The 26986-nt window shown below is 40.5% G+C and overlaps 1 protein-coding gene and 1 long non-coding RNA gene across 2 annotated transcripts in view; one reads left to right on the plus strand and one right to left on the minus strand.

Moving 5' to 3' along the window:
* Positions 1-131: 131 nt before the first annotated feature.
* LOC108785429 lies at positions 132-22363 on the minus strand. Its single transcript, XR_001941130.1, has 3 exons — positions 22352-22363; positions 18196-18203; positions 132-211 (listed from the first exon to the last, which is right to left on the minus strand). It is a non-coding gene; the product is annotated as an uncharacterized LOC108785429 (long non-coding RNA).
* TET2 (tet methylcytosine dioxygenase 2) overlaps positions 18631-26986 on the plus strand; it is a 20950-nt gene continuing 12594 nt past the window's right edge. The window contains exons 1-5 of the mRNA XM_018554487.1: positions 18631-19332; positions 21142-21232; positions 22513-22606; positions 25485-25693; positions 26685-26835. Of these exons, the coding sequence (XP_018409989.1) occupies positions 18645-19332; positions 21142-21232; positions 22513-22606; positions 25485-25693; positions 26685-26835 (1233 nt within the window). The 5' untranslated portion in view covers positions 18631-18644. The remainder of the gene's footprint in view (positions 19333-21141; positions 21233-22512; positions 22607-25484; positions 25694-26684; positions 26836-26986) is intronic.

The raw sequence follows: 26986 nt of genomic DNA on the forward strand, positions 1-26986 counted from the left end.
CCCACACACCCACACACACACACACACACTCCCTCCTTGGTAAGGCAGGAGGAGATAAATCATAGATCATATATTAGTGTGGGAGAGCTGAAGAAATCCCACTCCTTGCAGAGTCTAGAGGGGAGAATTTGTGGGTGGATACTGAGAAGACACGCCCCCAGCATGTTGTAGTCATTCACATGAATAAGCACAGGGGGTGGCTACTTTTCAGCTCCCATAGGAACCATGGAGAAGAAAAGGAGCCATTCTCTGGCAGGAAGTTGTGAATGGAGAAAAATAAAACCGATTTTATAGCATTTAGAACTGAACAATGACAAAAAAAAGGCACACAGTCATTGATTATTTATATAATAGAACTTACTTTTATTTTATTATTTCATTTTTGAGTTTAGTGTCGGTTTAACTATTATTGTGATGCCATTGTAGACACAAACTGCACTTAGCTGAGTTCTTTAATAATTCTGTTGTGTTAAGAAAAAGAAGATGTGCAACTTGTCTGCACAATGACTATTGTAGGATCTTATCTTTCATAAATTAGTCATAACGTTGAGGCTACATCATGATTGCTTTGGTAACATGTTCCTCTATTTCATGTTTGGGATTTTTTATTGCATGAGCTGAAGAGTAGCTAGAAATATATATTCACATATACAGTCTCAGACATGTCTTGAAATGTAAGGTTAAAGGAGAACTATGGGGTCAGGGCTTTTCCCCATAGTCCTCCTTAGGGTAACGGGAGGACACAAACTAGCGTCCTCCCATTACCCTAAACTCAGTATACCGCGAGCTACAGCTCGCGGTATACTGAGACGCCGCAGCCGGAGCGGATCCCGACATCGATGTCGAGATCCGCCCAGCTGCGTGACTGACAGCTGGCTCTGCCTATCTAGAGGCAGAGCCAGCTGTACCCACCCCCTCCCTCGTCCGATCCGCCAGTCAGCGCTGGCGGTTTGGAGCGGGGAGGGGGGAATCCAGCCCCTCCCCTGTCAACGCAGAGAGCCGTGACAGGATCGAGAGGTGAGCGAACGCCGGTATATGTTCGCTCACCTCCTGATCTACTGAGCCGACCTGTGACAGTCTCATTGTCACAGGTCGGCTAAAACTATGAGGTGAGTGAAAAGCACTCACCTCATAGTTCTCCTTTAAAGGTTAGGTTAGGGCTTTTCCCCATAGTTCTGCTAAGGGTAACGGGTAACTAGCGTCCTCCTGTCACCCAAAACTCAGTATACTGAGATGCCGCAGCTGGAACGGATCCCGACAATTATGTCTGGATCCACCCAGCTACATGAGTGACAGCAGCCGGAGCGGATCCCGACATCGATGTCGAGATCCGCCCAGCTGCGTGACTGACAGCTGGCTCTGCCTATCTAGAGGCAAAGCCAGCTGTACCCGCCCCCTCCCCGTCCGTTCCGCCAGTCAGCGCTGGAGGATCGGACAGGGTAGGGGGGATCCCTGCACGGATAGATCGAAAAGTGAGCGAGCGCCGGTATGTGTTCCGCTCACTTCCCGATCTACTGAGTCGACCTGTGACAGTTTCATTGTCACAGGTCGGCTCAGATTATGAGGCTGAGTGAAAATCACTCACCTCATAATTCTCATTTAAAGTGACACTGAACTCAGGATTTAAATCCTAAAAATGAATTCACGTACCCTAACTATTAACATAAATGTAGCTTTTTTTTATATCCCTCAGCTGTAGATTCTCAAATCATCTCTGAATTGGTGCTGACACTGTCCTTCCTTATGGAGGGTGGTTACTTTTCTTCCCCATGGTCCCTGTGTGTGTATCTAGCCACAGCTCCAAGCTCACTCCCGTGATGGACTACAATCTCAATACAAATTAGTAAACTAAACACGAGATAGTAGTCCATCACATGAGTGAGCATGGAGCTGTGGCTACTTTACATCACACACAGAGACCATGGGGAACAAAAGCATCCACCCTCCAGAAGGAAGGACAGTGTCAGTATGAATTCAGAGATGAGGTGAGGATCTACAGCTGAGTGATACACAAATAAGATACATTTTTGTTATTAGTTAAGGTACTTGAATGCATTTTTAAAGGAGAACTAAGGTTGTTTTTCTTCCCTTAGATTCTGGTGGATTCCTGTGTGCGGTAGCATTGGTTATGTCAGCTTTCTTCATTAATATGTATACTGGAGTGAAGCTTTGTTTTCCATGTTTCAAATTAATTAATAAAGGCTTGAACAGGCATGTGTTATGGCTCAAACATATTGCATGTCAAGGTTTGTAAATATACACATTACAATAATAGCTACTTAAATAAGACTGAAATACTAGTCCCATCACACAATTACAGTTAAGTATATGCAATTAACAAATGTATGCAAATCAGTGGTTTTAGATAGAGAGAACTTCTTGATCTTATGGTTGCTTATGCTATACCCTAGGCACAGTCGCATTGGTTGCATTAGGTAAAAATGCTGCCGGTAAAAAAGTGTATGTTATAGGAACAGTGGAGGCATTTATACTGGATCTTAGTGTAGGTTTACCTTGGTATAACTTGCAGAATAAATATGTTATTTGATATGTGTCTATTGTTAAACAAAGAGTAATATTTAGTAAAAACTCACACAATTGAGTCAGAAGTAAAGGAATTCAGTAACGGCTTTGAATTCCAGCTTCTTTTATTGAGCACATCTGCCATGAGGAGGCCTGTTTGCTACATGCTATATGTCAGGTTGAGCTAGAGTCTAAAAGAAAACATGCACAATCCAAAGGGTGGTTAGCATTGCCAAAATGCCACAGATTGCAAAGAAAGTCCTAGTTTGTCAGTTTGTGAGAGAAACATTTTATCCCAGAAGGGTTTACTCTGATCAATCTAGCATATTAAACCATTCCAGGATCCCCTGCTATCTGTTTTTCCTGCTTCAGGTTCTCCTCTGCCAATCGATAGCAGCGGTGGGCGGGTGCATGTGAAAGTTGAGAAAAAAGGGCTGAACCTTGAGGGACGCACACAGACTTCAATGACAGCTTCCCTTTTCCTCTCCTGAAGAAGCGCCACATAGCGCGAAACGTCACGTTGAGACAACATCAAGCTCCTCCTATATTTATTTATCATATAATGTTAATTGTGTTTCGGTTATCAACCCTATTCATCATGTGATTTATCAAATTAGTCATTTGGTTTGTGAGTTTTCATCATTGTGAAGTGAGCTTGTTGGGAAATTTTGCTGTCATTTTTATGAAATCACTGTCTGTTGTTATTGTTTTAAAAACGTATCATGTTGAATCAAATAAAACTATATATTTTACTCTAAAGAACGCTTGGTCTGAAGGTTGTCAGTTTGATGATCCAAAAAACCCCAGCTTTATATCCTTTCCTCTTTTTTCATACATGTTCATATGTGAGGTTATCTGCAAAACATGCACTGTTGGTGAGACTTGAGAAGTGGTTTGGAAACACTGCCAATAATACATTGAAGCCACCAGCATCCAGCCATCCATAGCTGAAGTAATAGTATTAAGTGGACTGAGCTTGTAATAGCTATATCATTAAAATATCTACATAATATAACTATATAAATTCAATAAATCCCTTTATCTCATAGATACAATAAAATAAACTTTTACCCAGTAAATAAGATTTGCAATGAAATACCCTAGGTCCATTGTCTTTTGTATTATTAGCAAACTATTTTTGCAACAGAAGCACTGCTGCCTGTCACCTGATATTCATGTGAAGACTGAAAGACTGAAACATTGTATCAGATTTACAAAAGGCAGAGTGAGCTCTTGACAAGCTTGTGTTTGTAAAATGTCTCTGCTCCATTCTCATTGACAGTGGTTGCCGGAGAGCATCCCGTGTCCGTGTTGTTTTAGGCTCTGTTTTGGTCCTCACTGCTGTCCCTAAGATGGGAAGCGGTGGGATGTTCTACCAGGGGAAACTGTTGAAGTGAATGGCTCAATGCACATACAGGGTTCAGGGTACTGGCCAGTTGGGGAATACTTGACAAACACTGACATTGCCTGCAAGCACCCCTTTTGTTGCAAGTGAGCAGTCTAAAAATTAAAGATCAGGTTGTACAGAATTGTTGAAATGTGTGCACAAGATCCAGTCTATTTATAAATCTGGATATGACTGTATGAAACAGTGACTGAGTTGGATTTTTTAAAATCAGATATAAACATAATGTGATATGGTGTCATTGAGCAATTTTACATGTTTCTCTATGGCAGTTGGTGGGGATTGAACACAATCCCCAATCAATGTGTGCAAGGAAATCTTAAATTTTTCCTTTCCTTCATTGGAGTATGTGCATTTTTAATGCTGTATGCAGCAACATTGTATGAAAATATCTAAAAAGTAAATGCAGGAAAAAAAATTTAAAAATAGGAAGGTATGTGGCCAGTTTAAAGAGAACCTGGAACAAATGTGTCTGAGTCTACACGCCAAAATTCAATGTGGTAAATTTCTTGTCTCCTGTGTCTCAGTAACCTTTATGCACCCTCTGTCCTTCAGCCTCTCTACTGAGTGTTACAGCAGTGCTGAGCTGATGAAGACTTTGCCCTAACTCCATGCCACAAGATCATTTTAAAGCCACATCTGCCTTGGCTAATGCCTTAGGCAACACTTTTTAATATCTTACATTGTTGGCATATAACAAACCTTTATTCAGGGACTTTTAAGTGGTTGATCCTGTTCCCTTTTCTGCTTGCCGTCCTCAGGATGCAGGAGAGCAGTGGCTTGCAGGTAATACACACGTCCTTCGTGTTGTCTAGCACAGGTATCCAAGTTTAAAGATTTCATAAAGGCAATAAAAGTATTTTTTAACATGTACTGTATATGCTATATAAGATTAAAATATAAGCTGTACATGTATTAAATGTTATAGTTTATTTTGCATTCATTCTTATCAGTATCTCTTAAAGGGCTTGGACACACAACAGTCTTGAAAGTGTTTTTCCACTTTTGCAGCCAAATTTTAGAAAATCCCTCTATATGTTTTTTATGTGTCCTCATTCACACGGCATGCCTAAAAATAATTTTTAGAAAATACTTGTTACCTTTTTAGTTGTTTATTTATAGCAGGTTTAGTCACAAGATTGGAAGCTATTCTGTACAATTTCCGAAGGACAAACTGAGTGCATTAAAAGAGAACTATGAGATGAGTGATTTCCACTCACCTCATAGTTCTAAGCCGACCTGTGACAATGAGACTGTCACAGGTCGGCTCAGTAGATCGGGAGGTGAGCGAACACATACTGGGTTCCCTCACCTCTCGATCCTGTCACGGCTCTCGGCAGCGCTGACTGGCGGAACGGACAGGGGAGGGGGCGGGTACAGCTGGCTCTGCCTCTAGGTAGGCAGAGCCAGCTGTCACTCACGCAGCTGGGCGGATCCCGTCATCTACGTCGTTATCCGCTCCAGGTGCGGCGTCTCAGTATACCGCGAGCTGTAGCTCGCGGTATACTGAGCTTAGGGTAACGGGAGGACGCTAGTTTGTGTCCTCCCGTTACCCTAAGGAGAACTATGGGGAAAAACACTGACCCCATAGTTCTCCTTTAACATACAATACAGAACCTAAGCTGTGATGTCTTAAACCCTTAGCTAGGACACTGTTCAAATCTAATTTAGAACAGATAAGTACAGACAGGGTTAATTATTTTAAGCATTACTCCACAGCCCCTTCCTTAACATTGCATAGAAAGGGGAAATAGGTAGGATTTTTAAGCAATTTTTTTTTTTTTACATTTTGCTAAAGTGAACATGAACATTTAACAAATATGAAGCAGGTATTATTTCAATTTGACTGCAAGAATGGGAATACACTTTAAGCTGTCTTTCTTGAGTCTAGGTCAGCCTAGTATAAAGAGGACAGATTGGCTGCTCCTGTCAGAAGGTAAAGATTGTTCTGTGCGCTTTGTCGCTATTTTTTCCCCCACTGAGATATGGTGGAGTGTGTCATTTTCTTAAAAGCATTTATGTGCATAGGATGTTTCCTGGATGATGATTCAATCAGGTTTTCACCATCATTTCCTCGCAGAGTGGCAGCAGGAGGTCTTTAATCAGGTTTTGCAGATACTGGCTGCATGTAGATGCACTTGTTTCTTTTCCAGCACCTGGGTTGTTTAGGGATTTTTTTCTGCCTGGGGAAGCTGTAGCCTTGGGTGATGACTTTTGGTTTTATAAGGCAAATACACCCAGATCTGATTGGGGAGCTGGACATCAACCATGGAGTGTGAGATGATCCTAAGCAAAGGAAGACAACATATAAAGTACTGGTTAACAGAAAAGCAAGAAAAAAACTTCGGAAATCTCCACAGGGAAAGCCAACCTGAAGACTGCAGAGTAGCTGATGGAGATAATAGAGGAGAATGGTAAAGGGAAAATAAAGACAGCACCAAGCAAATTGGCCTTGCCACTTTCTGCACCAGTCATTAAACAGACACAAGAGGGCTGAGCATAGTGCGATCTGCGAGAGCTAAGCAGGAGGGCATCGGGCACAATTATGAAATGCCAAGCATCATTTTATTGTATAGTGGTTAATTGCCTGGCTCTACTGCAATGTAGCTGTACAGCAGTTCTTATAGGACACCTCATTCACGTGTTAGTGAATGCAGCAGCCTAAGTCGTGAAGGCTGGACACTTTAATATTTTGGCACAATAAGGCTCATGTATGAAACTTTGCGTAATAGTTAACAAATAGTAACTTCTTAGAAGGAAAAGTTGTTTTTATGTGAGAGAGACATTTGATATTTACTTTAATTCAGATGAAGGACAATTTTTCAAGAAATTATCAGGTTGCCATTGGTAATTTCATAGCAGTCTAGTGCTAGTTCATACCAACCAAAACATCACACAGAAGCCCAGTGATAGAAAATATCTGAACCCACCCCCTCCCAAAATAAAAAAAAAGTTTATTTACATTTCTAGGTATGCATTTATTCAATAGTATCAGATGGGAAATGAGACAAACTGGCGACCCTACAATTTAACGGTTGTTTTGCATTAAAATTCCAGCATTTCAGAGTTCTCATCACATGTCAGACTTGTGACTGAATTATACTCACTAAGTAAGTATAGAGTGTTAAACTGCTAAAACCATGAAGTGTAGTTTATCTAAACTCAGTAAACAACAAAGGCTGTTTACGTGACACAATCACTGTAATTTATTAGCAAAGGCATTTTAATTAATATGCCATTTATTATCACAGGAGTGTGAGGGTTAGGAAGATATGAAACTATAGAACAACCTTTCTCAAACTTTTTGCCCCAGGAGAACCATTATAAGAGTTTTAGGTCTCAGGAAACCTTCTCTAAAAATTTTTATCTACAGTTCACTGTACATTAGTAATATCAGCAAGTTGTAGATATTGTGAGATTTAGCTCCATTGAGTGAGCTTTCCAGGAACTCAGTCCACTCAGAAAAATATGCTTCAGGGCCTATTTAAAATGGTCCAATACTGTGTACATTCTCACTGAAATAATTTGATGGAGCAAAATAAATACACTGTAATCTATATTTTTTTTAAATAAAAGGTGGCTAATGTTCCTTCTGTTACCTTGTGTTAAAATTGGGCCTAGTGACAGGGGTTAAATACTGTACACATAGTTACTACTATATATATATATATATACTGTTAACGTAGTCCGTAAAATATTTTGGTGGCTTTTTTTCTTGAAAGTTAATATACTCTATTGGTGATTTTTTTTTAAACTAAAAGTTGAATGGTATCCTTCCTGCTCAAAATGCGGCCGATTAAGCTGGATAAATCCTGTGCATCGCTACAATATTTTGAAGGCTCTTTTCAGTTAAATAAATACACTATATTGTTGATTTTTTAAATTAAAAGCTGGCTGGTGTGGGTCTTGTTGAAGATGCAGTCTAGTGAAAGCGTTTAAATATTGTGCACTTACCACAATATTTTGCCAGCTCTTTTCAGTCAAACAAATACAAAGGTACACTGTAATGTTGATTTTTGGATTAAAAGTTAGTATCTCTCCTGTTCAGAATGTAGCCTAGTATACACACATTTTTTTTTTAGTGAACTAAATACACTCTACCTTATGTCTCCCTCTTAAACAGTGTCTCACTAAAGCTGCTGACATAGTGTATATTGGTTTCTTGATTATAAACCTGCCTGGTTTCTCCCTCCCTTGTTGGCCTATGTGCGGTCACCAGCCAGTATTTTGACAGTGACACACCTGCTGCTGTCAGAATACAATACTCTGGAATGGGGGATTCCCCCATCCAGTCACAGCTGCAGGCTGAACAAAATCTATTGGTATATGGCCAGCTTGTAGTTTCATTTAATTGATTGCACTTTTGGGCTGGTCACAACTATTGTGCCATGAGCTTTGCTTTTGATAACTTCATTGCTGATATGGCATTTCTTTTAAAGATTCAGATTCAAGTTTAAAAGACCAGCGAATATGTTGACCCTGTAGGGAATGTGGAAGGGAAATGTAATATTAAGCTCTGCTGCGTGGATTAGTGTGAATGGACAGATATTATTTCATTTCCTTGTGTTGTGAAACTTGGTAGTGGCATCTAAAAAAAAAGGCAGTATTAAAACTGTTTTATGCACTTTACTGGTAGATTAACATTGTGATATGTGGATCAGCAAGGTACAACCATTATGCAGCATTCCTGAGCAAGAAGGTGAGTCTGCATATCTAATGAATAAATATGGCTATAATTACAAACAAAACACAGAATGAAGGTTTATTTTTCTTCATGCATACACATTGAGAAGATTTACATTATGCTGACCTTTTATACATGTATTATACATGTGTTATACAAAACATATAAAAGTCTATGGGGGTTATTCACAAAGCTGCCATAGGCAGCCGAGTAAATAACTCACCCGAAGTGAAGTAAACCGAACGCTGTTCGGCTACTCACTTCAGGCTTGTACGGCTGATTTCAGCCGTACACCGACTAAAATCAGCCAAAATCAGCCGTACATAGACTTGCTGCGGCTCTAGCATGTTCGGCCGACCCGAAATGCAGAAGGAGTTCGACTCAGACGATCCAACATCTGGATCGGCTGAGCCGAACCTCCGGCAGTCTACCCGCTGATGTTCGGCCTATTCTTATAGATGCCGAACAGCAGTGAGTAAATAGCTGAATGCTGCCGGGCGGCATTCGGCCCGGCTATTCTGCTCGGTACCTTCTGTGGCACCGAGTAGTATAGAAAAACAGTTTAAAAAAAAGTAGAAAAAACTATTGGGTGGAGCTAGCAGTGACAGCTAGCTCCGCCCAACTGTTTTCTATTGGCCGGGACCAGCTGTCATTACAATGAGAGCTTGTCAGAGCCGGCAGTGATATGAAAGCCGGCTCTGCTAAGCTCTCATCCTAATGATAGAACAGCGTCCCTGGTTACCTGGTAACCAGGGACGCTGATCAGTCTTTACACTTAGGACACGGTGATTCTGCTGCCGTCAGAATAATTTAAAAAAAAAATCAGCATAGGAATGCATAGTTAGATTCCTATTGGCTAACTGCTGTTTTTTTTTTCTGACTGCCGGCGGCTCCGATGTTGGAAGAAAACAAATCAAAACTACAGAGCAGGGAAAGGTTTACTCTGCTCGATTAAACAGAGTAAACCTTTCCGGGAGAATGTGTTTCTCTCCCGGGCAGAGGGGAGAGTTGGGCTGTCTGGTAATGACAGATCAGCGTCCCTGGTAACCAGGGACGCTGATCTGTCTGTGCAAGTAGCCTGGAGCCAGCCGTGGATGATGGCTGGCTCCACCCAGCTGTCAGAAGCAGGCTGTCGGGCAGCCAATGGCCGGCCGTTCGACCAGCTTCAAATTTCACCTGGGCTCAGTCGAGCCGAAGCATATGCCTTCGGCTCGACTGAGCCCCTCGGCCAACTTCGGGAGCTGTATGGGCTATAGTGAATAGCACGTCCAGCAGCCCTTCGGTTCAACGGAACCGAAGGGGTCCTGGGGCAGAAGCTAGCCGAAGGATCAGCCGAAGCTACGGCTAGATCCTTCGGCAGCTTTGTGAATAACCCCCTAAATTTTTATACAACGATTTGCATTTATTTCAAAGCATTGTCTTCTTTAACTACCTCCCGGCCAGCCGCTGTGTATACACGGCCTGCCGGGAGCTTCTTGGATGTAACTGGGCGTGTATACACGTCCGAGCGGGAAATCCCTGCTATTTGAAAAGAGGCAGCGATGCCCGTTAATATACAAGCGATCCGCCTGCTATAGAGCCGGCGGATCGCTTGTATGAAGCCCCGAGACGTGCGCCCCCCCCCCCCCCCCCCCCCTCCATCCCTGCTGGGATTGCCCCCCTCCCCTGTCCGATCCTCCAGCGCTGACTGGCAGAACGGGCAAGGGAGGGGGCAAGCACAGCTGGCTCTGCCTCTGGATAGGCAGAGCCAGCTGTCAAACCCACAGCTGGGTGGATCTCAACAGCAATGTCGGGATCCGTTCTGGCTTCGGCGTCTCAGTATACCGTGAGCTGTAGCTCGCGGTATACTGAGCTTTGGGTCACGGGAAAACGCTAGTTTATGTTTCCCGTGACCCTTAGGAGAACTATGGGGAAAAGCCCTGACCCCATAGTTCTCCTTTAATGTAAAAATGCTTAAAAAAACGCTTCACTTTTTTGCTTTAAGCTTTGTGTTACACCCTCACTTTAGACAGCGTTTAGGTTTTGTTTTTTTGTGGATTTTTTTTATGCAGGGTCCTCCAGAGCCATTTCTAAACCTACAAACAAAAGTATCATATTGTGCAGCTTAGCGGTCCTTACACATGGGGGCTACATTTTTTAAGCCTTCTTTTTATCCCATATTTTCACCTGGTGATCCTGCCTGTAACACACTTCCTGTCCCAGGGTGGCAATGATTACTAATTGTAGTGTATCAATGGAAAAACAGTTTTGTCACCCTTCGACAAAAAATGTGTTAGAACTACTGAACACCCCCCTTTTTACTTCCATAACATAGAAGGAGGTGTTCTGAAACAATGCTAACCAATAGCAGCAAAGGCAGAATGATTAGTAACCTGTTCCATTGTGTTTAGTGCTCATTTACAAGCGCTTAATGTACATTAGTTAACGAACATTGTTGTCATTGCATGGATGTGTTTTTTAAGAGCAGATACTTTTTTTTCTTCTCATTATCGTTGGAACCTGTTGCAGCATGATGCACTGCATTTGAATGCAGCTTCTTAGATTTTTGTCAAGTGCCTTGGGGTGAACTGGGGCTATCGGTAACTATTGATTTTGATCATTGTGTTTGGTCATTGCGTTGTGTGAGCAATGCAGTTGAGTGCACATGGAGTGGATAGGCCCTTTGTTATTAATTCACTGGATTTCTGGCAGGGTCTGCTCGGTCTGTTCGGCTATTCACTTCAGGCTGGTACGGCTGAAATCAGCCGTACATCGGCTTTTTTCGCATGCCGATAATCTCACGTGCCGCACTCAATATGGCCGCCGCTTAAGTGGGGCAACTCAGAATAATAACGTGCTGGATTAGTGTGATCCTAGTTCATTTTATTACTTTATTGCTGTGCTGTATGTGTATAGGCCAATGCCTTGGCTGGTGCAGAAAGTTTCAAAAACAATTTAATCGATCAAAAAAATTTTAATCGATCAAAAAGATTAACGATTAATCGGGAAATTAATCGTTAATTTGCATAGCCCTAAAAAAGAAACAACATTTATTTGCCCATAGGAATGCATTGCTAGATTCCTATTGGCTATTTCAATTTGCAATAGTAAACTAGCATTGCACCCGCCCTCTGCTGATGGACCTGATGGAGAACTGCAGCAGAGGGCGGGTACAATGCTAGTTTACTATTGGCTATTGCAAATTGAAATAGCCAATAGGATTCTAGCAATGCATTCCTATGGGCAAAACATTTTTTTCTATTCTGGCACGGCTCCGTGTCAGAATAAAGAAAAAAAAAACGGGTTTCTCTCCTGGGCGGCTGGGAGCGGGAGACTCCCAGAGCGCACGGGAGAGTTTGCTGTGTGGACATCAGTGTCCCTGGTTAGCTGGTAACCAGGGATGCTGATCTCTCTGCAAGTGGCCGGAGCCATCTGTAAGATCACGACTGGCTCCGCCCAGCTGTCAGAAGCAGGCTGTCGGGCGGCCAATGGCCGGCCACTCGCCCAGCTTCGGCTTTCAGCATGGCTCACCCGAGGCATATGCCTTCGGCTCGACTGAGCCGCTCTGCTAAGTTCGGGAGCTGTACGGGCTATTGTGAATAGCCCTTACAGCAGCCCTTTGGTTCTACCGAACCGAAGGGGTCCTGGGGCCGAAGCATCGGCCGAAGCTACGGCTAGATCCTTCGGCTGCTTCGTGAATAGACCCCTATATCAATATCTGTAATAAATAAATCAATTCCCAATGTTGCACGTGAGGTGCAAGGAGCATGTTTTTGAACATGCATTTCATCTTGTTAAAAAAGCTCAAATTAGATTTTTGTACAGTTGCAATGTAATTGTAATGAAAGCCACACTAAACTCAGGTGTTAAATCTTAAAAATTATAATACTTAAACTATAACAAAAATGTACCTTATTTGTGTATCACTCCGCTGTAGATCCTCAAATCATCTCTGAATTGGTGCTGACACTGTCCTTCCTTCTGGAGTGTGGCTACTTTTGTTCCCCATGATGCCTGTGTGTGTTGTAAAGTAGCCACCACTCCAAGCTCGCTCCCATGATAGACTACAATCTCCATACAAATTAAACTAAACTAAACGTGAGATTGTAGTCCATCACGGGAGTGAGCTTGGAGCAGTGGCTACTTTACAACACACAAGATTTAACTCCTGAGTTTAGTATCACTTTAATTATTATATCAGATTGTGCATATGAGAATGTCAAGTTTCTGCTTGTTGAGGAAGATTTACAAAGTGTTGCACAGGGACACAAGTGTGATCGTAAATTTCCCGTTTACTGAATAAAGACGAAAATGCTGGAATAGTGTAAAGCAGTGCTAGGTGATCCTTTGTAAATCTCCCCCATTGTGCTTTGACCTGAGGTTGCCACCATTGTTTTTAAAACTGCAGTATTTAAATGATTCATGGTTTACACTTATTTGACCCTGTAGTCATAACTGTAAAAGTGTACTATGCAATACACTACCGTGGAATCTGCCAAACAAAGCCCTGTTTCATACTTGTACAGGTTTAACTAGGGTGTGACCACCTGTTGTTTTACGTATATCGAGGGGGTGGGGATTGAAATACACTGTAGAGATCTTTAAGAAAAAAGTCCTCTGGGAGTTGTTAAACTTCAATTCTGGGCACAAAGAAAAACGTGTAACCACAATGGACCTTTGCTGACATTAGGAAAATGTTGTGCCTTTTGTTTAAAGGGCATCATTGCATTTCTGTGTAAAACAGATTGTTATCGCTCACCTTATTCTCGTGGCCTGACTTGTCCCCAACCCACACTCGTGTGTGCTGCAGCTGTAAGGTGAAGCACCCACCCATGAATCCCTCTCTGCCTGACTTATAGCATTGTCATAGTAAGATGTGGCATATTCCATAGGCTCACTATAAATTGCTGTTTAGCGAGGTCATTAATGTCCTCCCACTGGAATTTTTCATATGCACATACAGCCATAATGCAAAACTGGAGGCTGATTTCAATGATGAAATGATGAAATATACTTAAAATACTGTTGTAACTTCCAGACTCCCTGAGTTCAGCTTAAACCACTTGCCGTCCGCCCATTGTAAATACATGGGCAGACAGCAACCTCTTCCCGGCGGGTGGGCATGCCTATACGTCATTTTTTTTCTGCTCGTGTATGCTATAGCAGAATCCTGCTGTGCATGAGAACAGCCAGTACCGGCTGTTACATACATGCGTTCGGGCATCTTTACAGCCGTCCGATTGCTTGTATGACAACAAACAGCGTGCGCCCCCCCCCCCCCCCCACCCCCCCCCCCCTCTGCTGCCACGTTTGTTAGCCCCCTATGTGATAGCAAAGTTAATTGAAAAAAATTAATAATAGTCACATATTTTAAAAAAAACACCCCCAAAAAGGTCCCCGCATGAACGCGCATATAAACGTAAATATGCCTTAGGTTTGCCTACGAGCGAAAACAACGACTACTCCTCACATGTTACATATTGTGAGTGTGAGCAATATTGTGAGTGTGAGCAATAATTCTAAGGTTATCAATCTCTGATAAAACTGAACTGATGAGCGGTAAATCTTTTTAAGGGTCATCTATGGCCAATTATAGGCATGGTAGTTTTTTTACGATTTTGCAGGCACACGCAATTTTAAAGCTTGACATGTTTGGTGTCTATTTACCCGACGTGACCACGTCTTTTATATTTTACCAAAAAATTGTGTACTAATAAATGTTTCATAACATAATGTAGGAAAAACAGGGTTTTTTTCGAAATTTTTTCATTATATAGTAAAAAATTAAAATCCCAGTGGTGATTAAATACCACCAAAAGAAAGCTCTAACTGTCCCAAAAAGTGGTATAAAACTCATTTCAGTACAGCGTTGTATGACGGAATAAACGTCATTCAAAGTACCGCAGTGCTGAATACTGAAAAATGGCCTGGGCAGGAAGGGGGTTTAACACCCCGATCAGCAAGTGGTTAAAGCATAATCCTGTACATACATAAATACATACATATATAATCCTGTATAGTCTCTCTGGTGATTTACATATCCCTGACATACTGCGTAACCAGCAGGGTGAATTCTACTATTTCCATAAGCAGATGCCATCTGTTTGTTCATTGGACCTGTGCATTTTTACAATGATCTTTTTTGTGACCTTTACCTTCTGTAAGTTGCCTAAACCTTTCCAGCTCACAATTCCTAACACATGTCAGATTGAAGACACTACGCAACATGATAAAGGTCCCTTTGCAGTGCATATGCTTCCAATATCAGTCTGATATGCAGAAGACTGTGCGATTTTAGACATATTTTAGTAAATTACACTAGCAGTATTTTAAATAGACTTTTCTTTTTTAAATGAATGCATACCTGAATTATACGATGTTTGTATATTTGTGGGGCGTTCCACAAAACATGTAACTTTTATTCTAGTAGATTTAATTTAGACAAATATTTACATTAATATGCATTGCATTAACGTAGCCCACTTGTGTGAATGGGCTGCCAATGCACCTAAAATGGTGCATGTACATTTCTGGGGTGCACATAAAAACAGCAAAGCACGAAACGCATGTTTCGGCAATGTGTACTTGTGAGTCCCACATCCAAAAACATGACTTTTTTTTCTTGTATAGTTCATTTTAAACCACATTTAGGCCACACATGAATGGTAAATGGGCAGTTGGGTTTTAAGATAACTAGCACACTGTACAATATGAACTGTATGTAAGAGAGGCTTAGTTAGGGCCTTTGTGTGTTTGGGTCTTACATTGGTGGTCATTGGCATTGGGATGTTTTGTTTACTTGGCACTTTGAATCTCTCCCCTAGGCTCTGTGCCCAGTGCACACCTTGGGAAGGTAAGAAGCATGCATCAGTGTGGTTAGCAGTGTTCCCGTAGCAGCAAGACATGACAACCCCATAAGCTGCAGTTACTTAAAAGGGTGTGATGCATGGTTTGACACCTTGACAAATCAAGAAAAGGGCCACATGTTAGAGCTTTGGTACTGCTAAGATGAAACCAAGGTTAGCAAGTGCTTGCACAGGGCGCCCTAGTAAGAACATTGATGACTTCCCTTTGCAGCTGACTGCCTTTTCCTGTAGTGCTGCCTCAGGTTGTGAACCTTCACACAGACACTATGGGGTCTATTCACGAAGCTGCCGAAGGATCTGGCCATAGCTTCGGCCGATCCTTCGGCTAGCTTCGGCCCCAGCACCCCTTCGGTTCAGTAGAACCAAAGGGGTGCTGTACGGGCTATTCACAATAGCCCGTACAGCTCCCAATCATGGCATGTCATACACTCGGCTGCCCCTGGCAGCTTCGTGAATAGACCCCTTTGTATCCATTTCAGAGACAAGGCAGTCTGCTGCAAAACAGAAGTTCTGCCCAGCATGAGAACAGATACAGATTTAAAAGGAAGAGCAGCAAAGAGAAGGGGAACTACCATGGATTACAGTAAGGCTCACATTACAGTATTGGTTTATGTTAAAAAATCTGAGGGTTTAATGTCACTTTAAATTATTTTCTTTCCCACTCTTATTGCAAACTAAAACACCAATTAGCTTGCAATGTTCATAAATAGGACTTGCAATAAGAATTCCCAATATTCATTAAAAGGTACTGGTATTAGACTTCAACATAGTATCCTGATTTGTATTGTGTTATGTTTACAAGATGTTTTTTTTCTATCATGATAAAATAAACTGTAGACAAAGTATGCCCTTTTCTCATTTTAATGTGTTATTTATTTATTTTTTGTATCTGTCTTAGATACGTTATTAGGGCAGCCTTGTGGATGGCCCCGGAGCAGGCCCGATGGAAGAGGAAAGAAGTCACCATGATGAGGGCAGTAGATTGAGTCCATTTGTAATACATCCTTTGCCTGCTTGCCAAAACAATCCAGCAAAGCTACAAAATGGAGAGCTACCAATGGAAAATGCCCCACCCCAAGTTAACGGAGAAAGCTGTATACCAACCAAAAACAGCTATAGTATCACCCACATGAAGGAAAATCAGGAGTGCTCTGACCTCACACACGAAAACAGTGTGTATCCAAATATACATAATGGTGCAATAAAGCGCACACTTAGTGAGCCTTTGCTATCTGATTTCCTCCAATTAAAAAAAGTCAAAACAGTTGTGGAAGTGAATGGAGAAAATGAAGGTGAATTAAATGGCAAGTACATCCAACCAAGTGTGTCTGATTTCTGTAGCAAAGATGAAGCTGTGAGTACAAGAAAACAGGAAAATCCAAGCGTTCATGTTCCCAGTGAGCAGAACAAAGACCTTAATTCCCACAATGGCAACATTGCCTTATCTAATACAGATATTGCAATGCCTAATGGTGCTACTGTTTTTGCCTCTTCCATGAAGCTTACACATGCTGAACTCTTGGAAAAAACAGGTTCTCAATATTATCCTGAAAATGTTACCCTTGCATTGCAGAATAACACACCTCACTCGGTTGCCATGAACACTCTAAATGATGCTAGTAAGGACTTGTCTCCTCAGACAAGTCATTCTTCACATACCTCAGGGCAGATCACTTCCCAACTAACCTTGAACTCGGTGCTGCCTCAAGGGCCAGATGACTTGGCTACTGAGGCTCGTAACAGTGACAACTGCAGTGAGCCAGCTGTAAAACCAGGAAGCTACTCACATCACATGCAAGAACAGCAACCACTTCCACAGGAGAAGCCAAAATATAACTCCCAGGATTTACCTGGAAGAAACTGTGACGCTAGTGAGCCTGATCATCTAATTTACTCTACCAGTGCTTCTTACCACCTGCAGAATAACAAACCCGATGAAAGGCTTTCTGAATCTTTTAGTAAGGATCGTTACACATTTTTGCAAATGAATAAGTTATTATATGCCCAGGAAACTGACAGTTACCGTTCCACCCCAAACATATGTGATGGCAGTTTCTTAAATTCACAGTCCAATGGAACGTGTCAGTCAGTTGAACCAAGAATGACTTCTCAGTCAGATTACATGCTTACTCATAATAGCAGGACATTGCCCACTGATGTACTTCCTCCACTTCATTGTTCGGCAGGAGGGGAACCACCTTCAGAAAGTAGTGGTCAGAAAAAAATGACATTTGAGAATAATTCAGAAAAGCAAAATGAGCATACCATGTTACAAAAAGGGAGAAATCATTTTAATGGAACGGCTGAGCGCAGCAGGGTTATGGAGGAGCAAAGAAACCCTTACATGAAGACAAACTGGACAGACTTCCGATCCAATCTTTTTTTGAAGGAAGAAGCCTCAAAGAAATCAGAAGATTTACTAAAATTATTAATGGACTCTCAGTCGGAAAATCAAAAGAGGCTTAAGCAATATACAAGAAAACAGGGTAGTACTAATCAAAATATAGAGAGCTCTGTGCCACCACTGCAGCCTCAAGGGCAGCATCTACATTTCCAAAAGCACTTATCCCAGGCAACAGGTACAGATACTCAACGGCACAGCTATGATCCTAAAAACAAAGGTAACCCTTTTTATCAGTTATATTCAGATAGGCAAACTGGTCATATGTTTGACCACACTTTAAAACAGCACTTAAACATGCATAAAGCTGAAAATGAACAGTTTCCACACAAGATACAACAAACACTGCACCAACAGATTCTGCATTCAAAACCTTGTGAGAGTCCCCAGTACGCCCAGAGCCAACCTTATCATCAAAGGCCAAAGCAAGAATTTACAATGGGCATGGACATGTCACCACAAGGTCACCCGCAAACTCTGTTTGGTAATGCACTAAATAGTGCAAACCCACAAGATCACGTGAAATTAGAGGAAAGCAGTGAAGTAGCTAGTCAGTGCCAGAATTTCCCTCAATACCATCAGGATGTAGAGAAGCAACAAAATTCAAGCAATGCAGACTTACCTTTCAATCCTAATCAATCTAACTCACATAGAAAAGAGCAGTATATATCTGAAAATATAGAGGCAGGTAAAGGTAAAGTGGACCTTTATCAGCAGTACTATCAAACAGAACGGTCTCTTCAGCATGGCTACCAAGATCAAAAAAGCAGCAGCAATATCCCCATTATGAATCCCAGCCAACAGCCAGTTCAGGAGTATGGTAAACATTGCCAGGATATTCAGACCCCAGACAAACAAAAGAGATATTTACCACAAAACAATAGTTCTTCTCCCCTTCTACAACATCAAGCAGGATATCATTCTCAGTTTGCAAACCAGATGAATTGTATTCCAAAACATGCTGCTCTGAGGCATCATTTGCTTCAGCGCCAGGAGCAAAATAAGCATGAAAGTTCCTCTGTACACAGAGTTTGCAAAGTGGAGAACAGCTCACAGTCTTCCTGTGTGCGTACACCCAGCGAAAACAAAACTACAAAGAAAACAATCAAACAAGAGAATCAGCATTTTGGCCCAGAGAATGTACAAAAAAAGAGTATTCTTGAAACAATGGAACAGCAGATGAAACAGTATCCTGGCAAATCATTGTTTCACCACCATGTGTCTACCATTAGATCACCAAAGCATGTGAAGGTGGAGTCTTCAGGTCCAGTGACAATTTTAACCACACACACTAACTCCTCTGCAGGAGAGCACCATGTCCATCCACATGAAAAAACACCAACCAAGAGAGCAGCAGGCTCTGCTCTGAATAATTTCTTAGAGTCTCCTTCAAAGCTTCTTAGCACCCCCGTCAAAAATCTGTTTGATACACCTGTAAAAACACAGTATGATTTTCCATCGTGTAGCTGTGTTGGTAAGTACACTTGTATTTTTTGTAGCTTTACTATGTTATCATAAAGCTGATCACAGTAGTTTACAAGCCTTTCACATATACACATTTGTCTGTAAGCTGGGAATACATTGCGACTGTGTGCTAGGGAACGTGTATTTCTATTTTGGTCCACTTTCTCCCTCTTTTCATAGTCTTAAACTTCTGCATTAAAGTGACACTAAATGCAGGAGTCAAACCTTAAAAATGCATTCAAGTACCCTATTATCAAAAATGTAGCTTATTTGTGTATCACTCAGCTGTAGATCCTCAAATCATCTCTAAATTGGTGCTGAGACTGTCCTTCCTTCTGAGGGGTGGCTACTTTTGTACCCCATGGTCCCTGTGTGGCCACCGCTACTACTAAAGTTCATCCCTTACTTAACAAACATATTTATATATATATATATATATTGCCTTTTAGGCAATATATTACATAATACATACTGTGGTGGATTTAGTGAAACTGTTCACAAAGCCAAGTAAGTGTTCACTTTAAAAAGCCTATGTTGACTTTTTAAAGTAAATATTCACAGTTTAGGAGATAAGGATAAGCTGGGTTCACTTTGCATACCCAATCACATGCAAAGAAAATTAGAAACAGGATTTTTGCTTGCACATGATTTGATGCCACCTCATTCACAAAGCTAAGTGAACATTCATATTGTTATTCCATTAGTAAATCACCCCTGATGCCACTAGCATTTGTTTAGCATATATTATTAAACACTAGTTCAAGGAGCAGTAAAAAGGTGTTAGCCAGAGCCACACATTTACTAACATACATGGGTTACCTTGTGTTTTTGTATTCCTTCGTTATCCTGTTGTAGATAATGTCCAATAAGGAACAAGGAGGTCCAGCCACATAGCCAATCATTACTACTGGGATTAGATTTTTAAGTGGTTTGCTTCTGTCTCACTTCTTGTCTCACTGAGGTGTGTTGGAAGCTATAGATTTTTTCAGAAATTTAGCAGGAACCTATATGAGAATTTACCAGCTCTCACTGGAGGCCTTTGCTTAAGGATAAGGCAATTTAATCATATGAGTTATTAATAATAATAATACAAAAATTTTGCCAGCAAGGCATTATTAATCACTTTAATTGCCCTAGCCATGTATCTGTAGTAGTTTAAAGCAAACCTGACACTTTGCCTAATTAAGACTAATTTCTTGGCTACTCTTAATTCCCCCATGCTCCATTTGCCTGCTGGAACCTTGGAAATATTCTGCACTTCCGGGGATGAAAGAACTTCACCTTCTCCCCTTCCTACCACTATATAGCGAAGGACCTGAGTACTGTCATGTGGGGACAGGGGGGGTCCCTATGCTTATGTAAGCCCCAGCATAGACTGACACCGTGCTTTCTACCTGGGGCTGTGGTGGGTGAACGGGGAAGAGGGGTCTGAACCTGTTACTTGGCCCTGAATAGGCAAAGTGACAAGTTTACTTGAAAGCCCAACTACAGTTTATTTTGCTATCAAAACACAATGCTGGTCCTGGTTATACAACACAAATCATTTGGATTTCCAATCTTGATAAATCAAGAGAGATGTCCATGTAATAATGAGTAACCAATATGTATCGACCATTCCGTTACATCAGTAAATGTATTGTTACTCTCTGGAGCTCTGCAGGTTCCAGTTAGTTTTTGCTGAAAGTGAGTTTTGGTTTCAGTAGAATAAAATACACAAACCTTGCTGCATGTTTCCAAAGCTGTAGCTTTGTGCTAAGTTTTGCAAAAACGTTTATTATGTAGACCTGAAATACAATTTTTTTTCTGTATCTTTGCACAGACCAAATAATTGAGAAAGATGAAGGACCATATTACACTCACCTTGGTGCTGGACCGAATGTGGCAGCTATCAGAGAAATTTTGGAAGAAAGGTAATGATAAAAGTCGGTCAGCCATAATTATTAGTCACTAAATTCAGATTAATCAGGAAGAGTTTTTGTTTTTTTGTTGGGGGTAATAAATATGATTGATTTTATTTAGAACTATGCCAGTATACTAAAAAAAAAGTGGGAACCTAGAGCAGTACAACATGATAATTTGGTATAATTCTAATATTGCTCACCTTTTTTCCCCAGTTTCTGTATTTATTTATTTTGGTGTAGCATATAAATGGATACTTAAAGTTTAAATGAAAGAGGAACTTTACCCTTATCTTCAAAAAAATTTTTTAAAAGCCACCTTTAGAAATGTTTAGTAATGACAATCTACAAACAGAAACTTCTAGATAACTGCAGGCTTTTTATTTTTTGCATACTTTATTTTTTCTTTTCTTCCCCAGTCTTCTGACAGTGACCATTTTAACTAAGGGCAGGCTACTAGATCTCCCTTTACTTCCTGGAACTCTGTCACGTGTGACTAGAACATGTGACCATGCACATCATGTAAAGGGGAGGATAATGCATTTCCCTGAGATTACAGATGATATTTCCCAGCAATGCACCGTGATGCAACCTTCCCAGGATGCAACGCTTGGTCACATTACATCATTTGTGCCAAAGTGGACCAAGAAGTGGAAAAAAAGGACATTTTAAGTAAAATAAAAAAATGTTTATTTAACTAATGGATGTAAGATGATGTCTTATCAGCATGCAGAGCTGTGTGTTGATGTGATTTTTAGTCAAAGAGGGTAAAGGTCCACTTTAAGACTGAAATATAATTAATGCAGCTCTGTGTAAATTAATCAATTTTTTTTAAAAATGCAACTAGTGTAAGTACCTGAAATTGGTGTAATAACAATTTTTTGCAATCCCCCATACAGCAAAGCTCAAACTGGAAGTGGGAGGGTAGGTAGTAGGAGCCCATTGGGGGTGTAGCATACTGATGTACTAATGGAGAACAAGCTGGGAAGAGCAGAGAACTGTTGCTGCTCCTATACTTTTCAGTTAGCAGACTGGGGGCTGGGAAATGTCACCACTGCATTTCTTAACTTTAATAGACAAAGTGGTGTCATCTTTCAAGTTGTACTGTGTAAAGCTCAGCAATCAATGGACAGAAACACTTTGGCAGTCACAAAGCTTTGTGATATGTATCTCATCTGTATAGTTAGATACTTGACTGCAGCTCGTCTTTAAAGTTTCCTTTACGTTCATCTAGAAAGGGGACCGATGATGAAAAAAATAGTAATGTTTACATTAAGTGCTTTTGTTTTTAGGTTTGGCCAGAAGGGAAAGGCCATCAGGATTGAGCGAGTACTTTATACAGGGAAAGAAGGGAAGAGCTCTCAGGGATGCCCAATAGCAAAATGGGTAAGTGAATCATTTGTATGTTTCCATAAGCCCATAAAAGACCACCCCTAGGTCACAAATGTTATCATGTGCATCATAAAATTAATTACTGGCAGCGTGTAAACTAGCATTTAACTTGCCACCAATAAGTACAGTCATATAATAGATGCATATATTGGGGTTGATTTACTAAAGGAGTAAACCATGTTATAGTTAGAGAAGTAGAGCTACATAGGGATTGGATTACTAAAGAAGCACAGGCATTTCTCTTAGCCAAAGTGAATGTGTAGCTTAGCAAATAAGCTGAAGCCACGCTCTCTTCAACCATCCAATCATCTACAAGCAAAAATCTTGGTTTTCCTTTTAATATATTGACACATGGATGATTATTCAAAGCGAATATAGCGATAATAGAAATTGAGCGGCCCAACTCTCGCATATCTACTCCCGCCAATGGACCCTCGGCACCAGGGTAACGCTGCCGCCTATGCCTTACGTTCAAAAGTCCATAGAAAACTGGCACTAGAAAAGGGATCAGTCCAATAAGTTCAATATATTCTCAAAAAATCCATAAAAACAGTCAGCTGAGCCTTAGTAATAGCCTAAGGCTCAGTTGTGGGGCCGAAACGCGTTGCTTCAGAGTTTTGTTATTGACTGTTTTATGCCTTTTTGGGAATACATTTATATTATTGGACTGGTCCTGTTTCAAGTGGTGGTTTTCTATTAACTTGTTCACAAAGCTATTTGAACTTAGTGCACTTTAGTAAGTGAACAGTTTCTCTTCCCTTAGTAAATCAACCCCAAAGCCTGAAGTTCAAATTAGTGTTTTGGATGGTTCATTTTAAATATGAACAGGTTTTGAGACAACATCTTCACATGAGTGGAATCCTAGTCACTCTGCGGTTATTACAAATTATTACAAATTTTAAGCTTGCTTGGGTTAAAAATGTATAAAACTTTTGATGGAGAGAAATCTAATAGATTCCCCCATTCACGCTAAACAGCATGGATAGAGGAATCTCCCCTATTCACTATTGTATTCAGACAGCCAGGAGCTCTCTGAATACCCGAAAAGTGACTGCATCTGATAGGTGGCTGTTTGGCGGACAAATTGCCACCATGCTCTTTTGACTTTTCAGTCGAATGTCGAGCCAAGTGGTGCTGACAGAGCCACCCATGGCTTGATTTTTAGCTGATTCAGCATGATTTGGCTGAAATTCGAAGCATGTATGGTTAGCATTAGTTACACATTTGAGAATAAACCTGAGTCAGTCTAGTCAGTGACTGCTTTGACCATTTTAATCCTGTATTGTCCTATGACCTAGTTACTCTTGTTTAGGGATCTACAGTTCTTTGTTATTGTCAGCATGCATGTGTTTTCTGTACACACATTCTTTAACTATTATTGTCTTACAAATTTAAATGCCTTGTGTATTTTTTTCAATTCATTGGACAACTATCTCCTGCATTTAAAGTAAATATGATCAGCTTCTGGGGTACCTTTACATGGGCTAAATTCCTAATTCAAATTGTTGAAAAATTAATTAAACAACATGTAGGCTGACATGATATGTACATCTTTTGTATTTTTTCTGTTACATGCAGATCATCAGTATTAGAAAACATTTGCATGGGATCTAGAGTATCCGTAATAATATGCACGATAATGCACACGAAAATCTGTGTTTGTTATTTTATCTCATGATCATTTTCTCAGAATTCTCCTAATTGTTCATTTCACAAAGACAAATATTGCTTATGTGTACAACCATTATTTTTATACATACACCAGGCAATTATTTTTATCTTAATATTATCCTATCATTATTTTATCTCAATAAGCAGTATTTCATAAGAATCACCAGTTCAAATGCCTTTTTTTCCTTCTGTCATTAATAGACTGAAAGGCACAGTTCAATTAGGCATTTTAAGGAGTGATAACCCATGTGATAGTTAATTGACTTTGGGAATTTACTGTCAAAATACTCCACAATCAATAAAATAATGTGTGCATGGGAAATCCAGCGGATCTGTGCAGTCCTAATGTAACTGAATTGAAAAATCCATTTTGCAAGAAGCAAGTAAGGAAAATACCACATGATTTGTGGCTTTGTGAACTGAGACTAATGATTGTCAAATACCATTACTGTGACACTGTTTTGTGGGATTCATATACATTATTATTATTATTATTGTATTATGATTAGCATTATTATTATACAGGATTTATATATGTCAACAACTTTACAAATGAAGGGAGACAGTACCTTAGATTGTAAGCTCCTCAAGGGCAGGGACTGATGTGTATGTGCATCTAAAGCACTGCGTAAATTGTCGGCACTATATAAAATACCTGTAATAATACAATTAGAATACAAATTCAATACAGGAGGGCCCTGCCCATACGAGCTTACAATCTTGTGCATCTGTACAGTCTGGAAAGAGGTTAAATACTGTTCAAAATAAATCTAGATACAGATCTGTAGGTATGGAAATTGAACAATTTATTTTAAAGCAATAGAGGGAAAAAATAAAAAGCAAAGTGCCCTGCAAAGAAGAGAGTTTAAATGTATCACTCCAATGCCACCGTTCTTTGCTGTTTGCCTGACCCCACCGCTGTGCCCAGTGCTTTGATCCACTGGCCACCAACTCACTGTGTCCTGTAGTCATATAGGGTCCAATGGAAAGGAGCTTCTCAGAAGATTCTTCAGGCAGGTATTCCTCTGCAATATAGCACTGATGGGTGGTGCAGGCAGTGGGAGATCTATGTATAAACATTCGATAACATAGTCAAAATTACCATTTGTGACTGACAGGTTTTCATAATTTTTTATTTAATTGCTTATTTTGAATTCTGGACTCTAGTAGACCACATAAGTACATACTGTTATATTAACAGGTCATTCGGCGGAATGGAGTGGAGGAAAAGATGCTGTGCTTGGTGAGGGAACGAGCAGGCCACTCCTGTGAAACGGCTGTTATTGTGATTCTGATCCTGGTATGGGAAGGCATATCTCTAACTTTAGCTGACAAGCTGTACTCCGATCTAACAGGAACACTAAGAAGATATGGAACCTTAACAAACAGACGCTGTGCTCTCAACGAGGAGTAAGTTGCTTTGCAGTCTTTTTTAAAGCTGTATAATTTTCGGTGTTATTTCTAAATTAATTTACAATACATACAATACAAAGGAATGTATATTTCTTTAATTTAACATGGAACATTAATTATAGTGAACCATTCCTTGGAAGCATTATTTTAAAGTGGCAACATTAAAGTTTTTCTAAAGATTTTTTTTTTAGTCTTTGAAAGAGTGTAGTTAAAATCCCTTACAAGTTTTGTTTTGCTGTCTGTGTCCCATTGGGGCGATCATTCTTCTTTTTGTGTCCAACAGACATTTAAGAGGGGATCTCTTCAAACTAAGATAAATCCTCTTCTAGACATTTCTCACTGGAACAAGTGTCCCTATTTGAAGATGTGCCCTCTTGTACCTAAAATGTTTTAGCTTTTCATGCACGTTCAGCCCCTGTGACAATTGTCATCAAGACAAACAGAGATGGGGAATCTCCCCATTGTGGGACACAGACAACAATAAAAATGGGACAGAGGTCCTAACCCTTTCCCACTGCATCCAAAATGAAAAAAAATAAATGTTTGCTTCAGGTACAGTTAATGTAAAGTAGCCCTCCAGTGCCTGCATAAATCTAGCAATGTCTTCTCCAATGCTCTAAGACCCCAAAATTCAGGGTGCTCTAATATTCAAATGCTGCTTTTCGAGGCAAATAAAGGACTCGAAATAGCATTTTACACACACATGAACTTTAATGGCATCCCGGTCTTTGTCCGTGGGGTTCAATATTGAGTTGGCCCGCCCTTTGCCGGTATAACAGCTTCAGCTCTTATGGGAAGGCTGTCCACAAGGTTTCGGATTTATCTATGGGAATGTTTGACCATTCTTCCAGAAGCACATTTGTAAGGTCAGGTACTGATGATTGTAATTTTATTTTATGAAATGCATGCCGTTACAACAGAATATTTCTTAGCCATATTTAATGCCTTGTTATAAAGTGAGCTCTAAAACATTTATTTTATATTTCAGGCGTACTTGTGCATGTCAGGGGCTGGACCCCGAAAACTGTGGTGCCTCATTTTCCTTTGGGTGCTCTTGGAGTATGTACTACAATGGGTGCAAGTTTGCCAGAAGCAAAATCCCCAGAAAATTCAAACTTCTTTGTGACGATCCAAAACAGGTGAGTGTTTTTACATTTGTTGGAAGCCTATTTGTGAGATGTAAAAAAAGTAGTGTATTATATGCACAAGCATTATAATATATCTGCCACAAATAAGCCTGATTGGTTTGGAAATATTTTAGGTAAGAGTTGTTAGGTTATAGTTTAGGTT

Source organism: Nanorana parkeri, unplaced genomic scaffold, assembly GCF_000935625.1.
Source record: "Nanorana parkeri isolate BGI_ZX_2015 unplaced genomic scaffold, ASM93562v1 scaffold161, whole genome shotgun sequence".
In the NCBI taxonomy this organism is placed as follows: Eukaryota; Metazoa; Chordata; class Amphibia; order Anura; family Dicroglossidae; genus Nanorana; species Nanorana parkeri.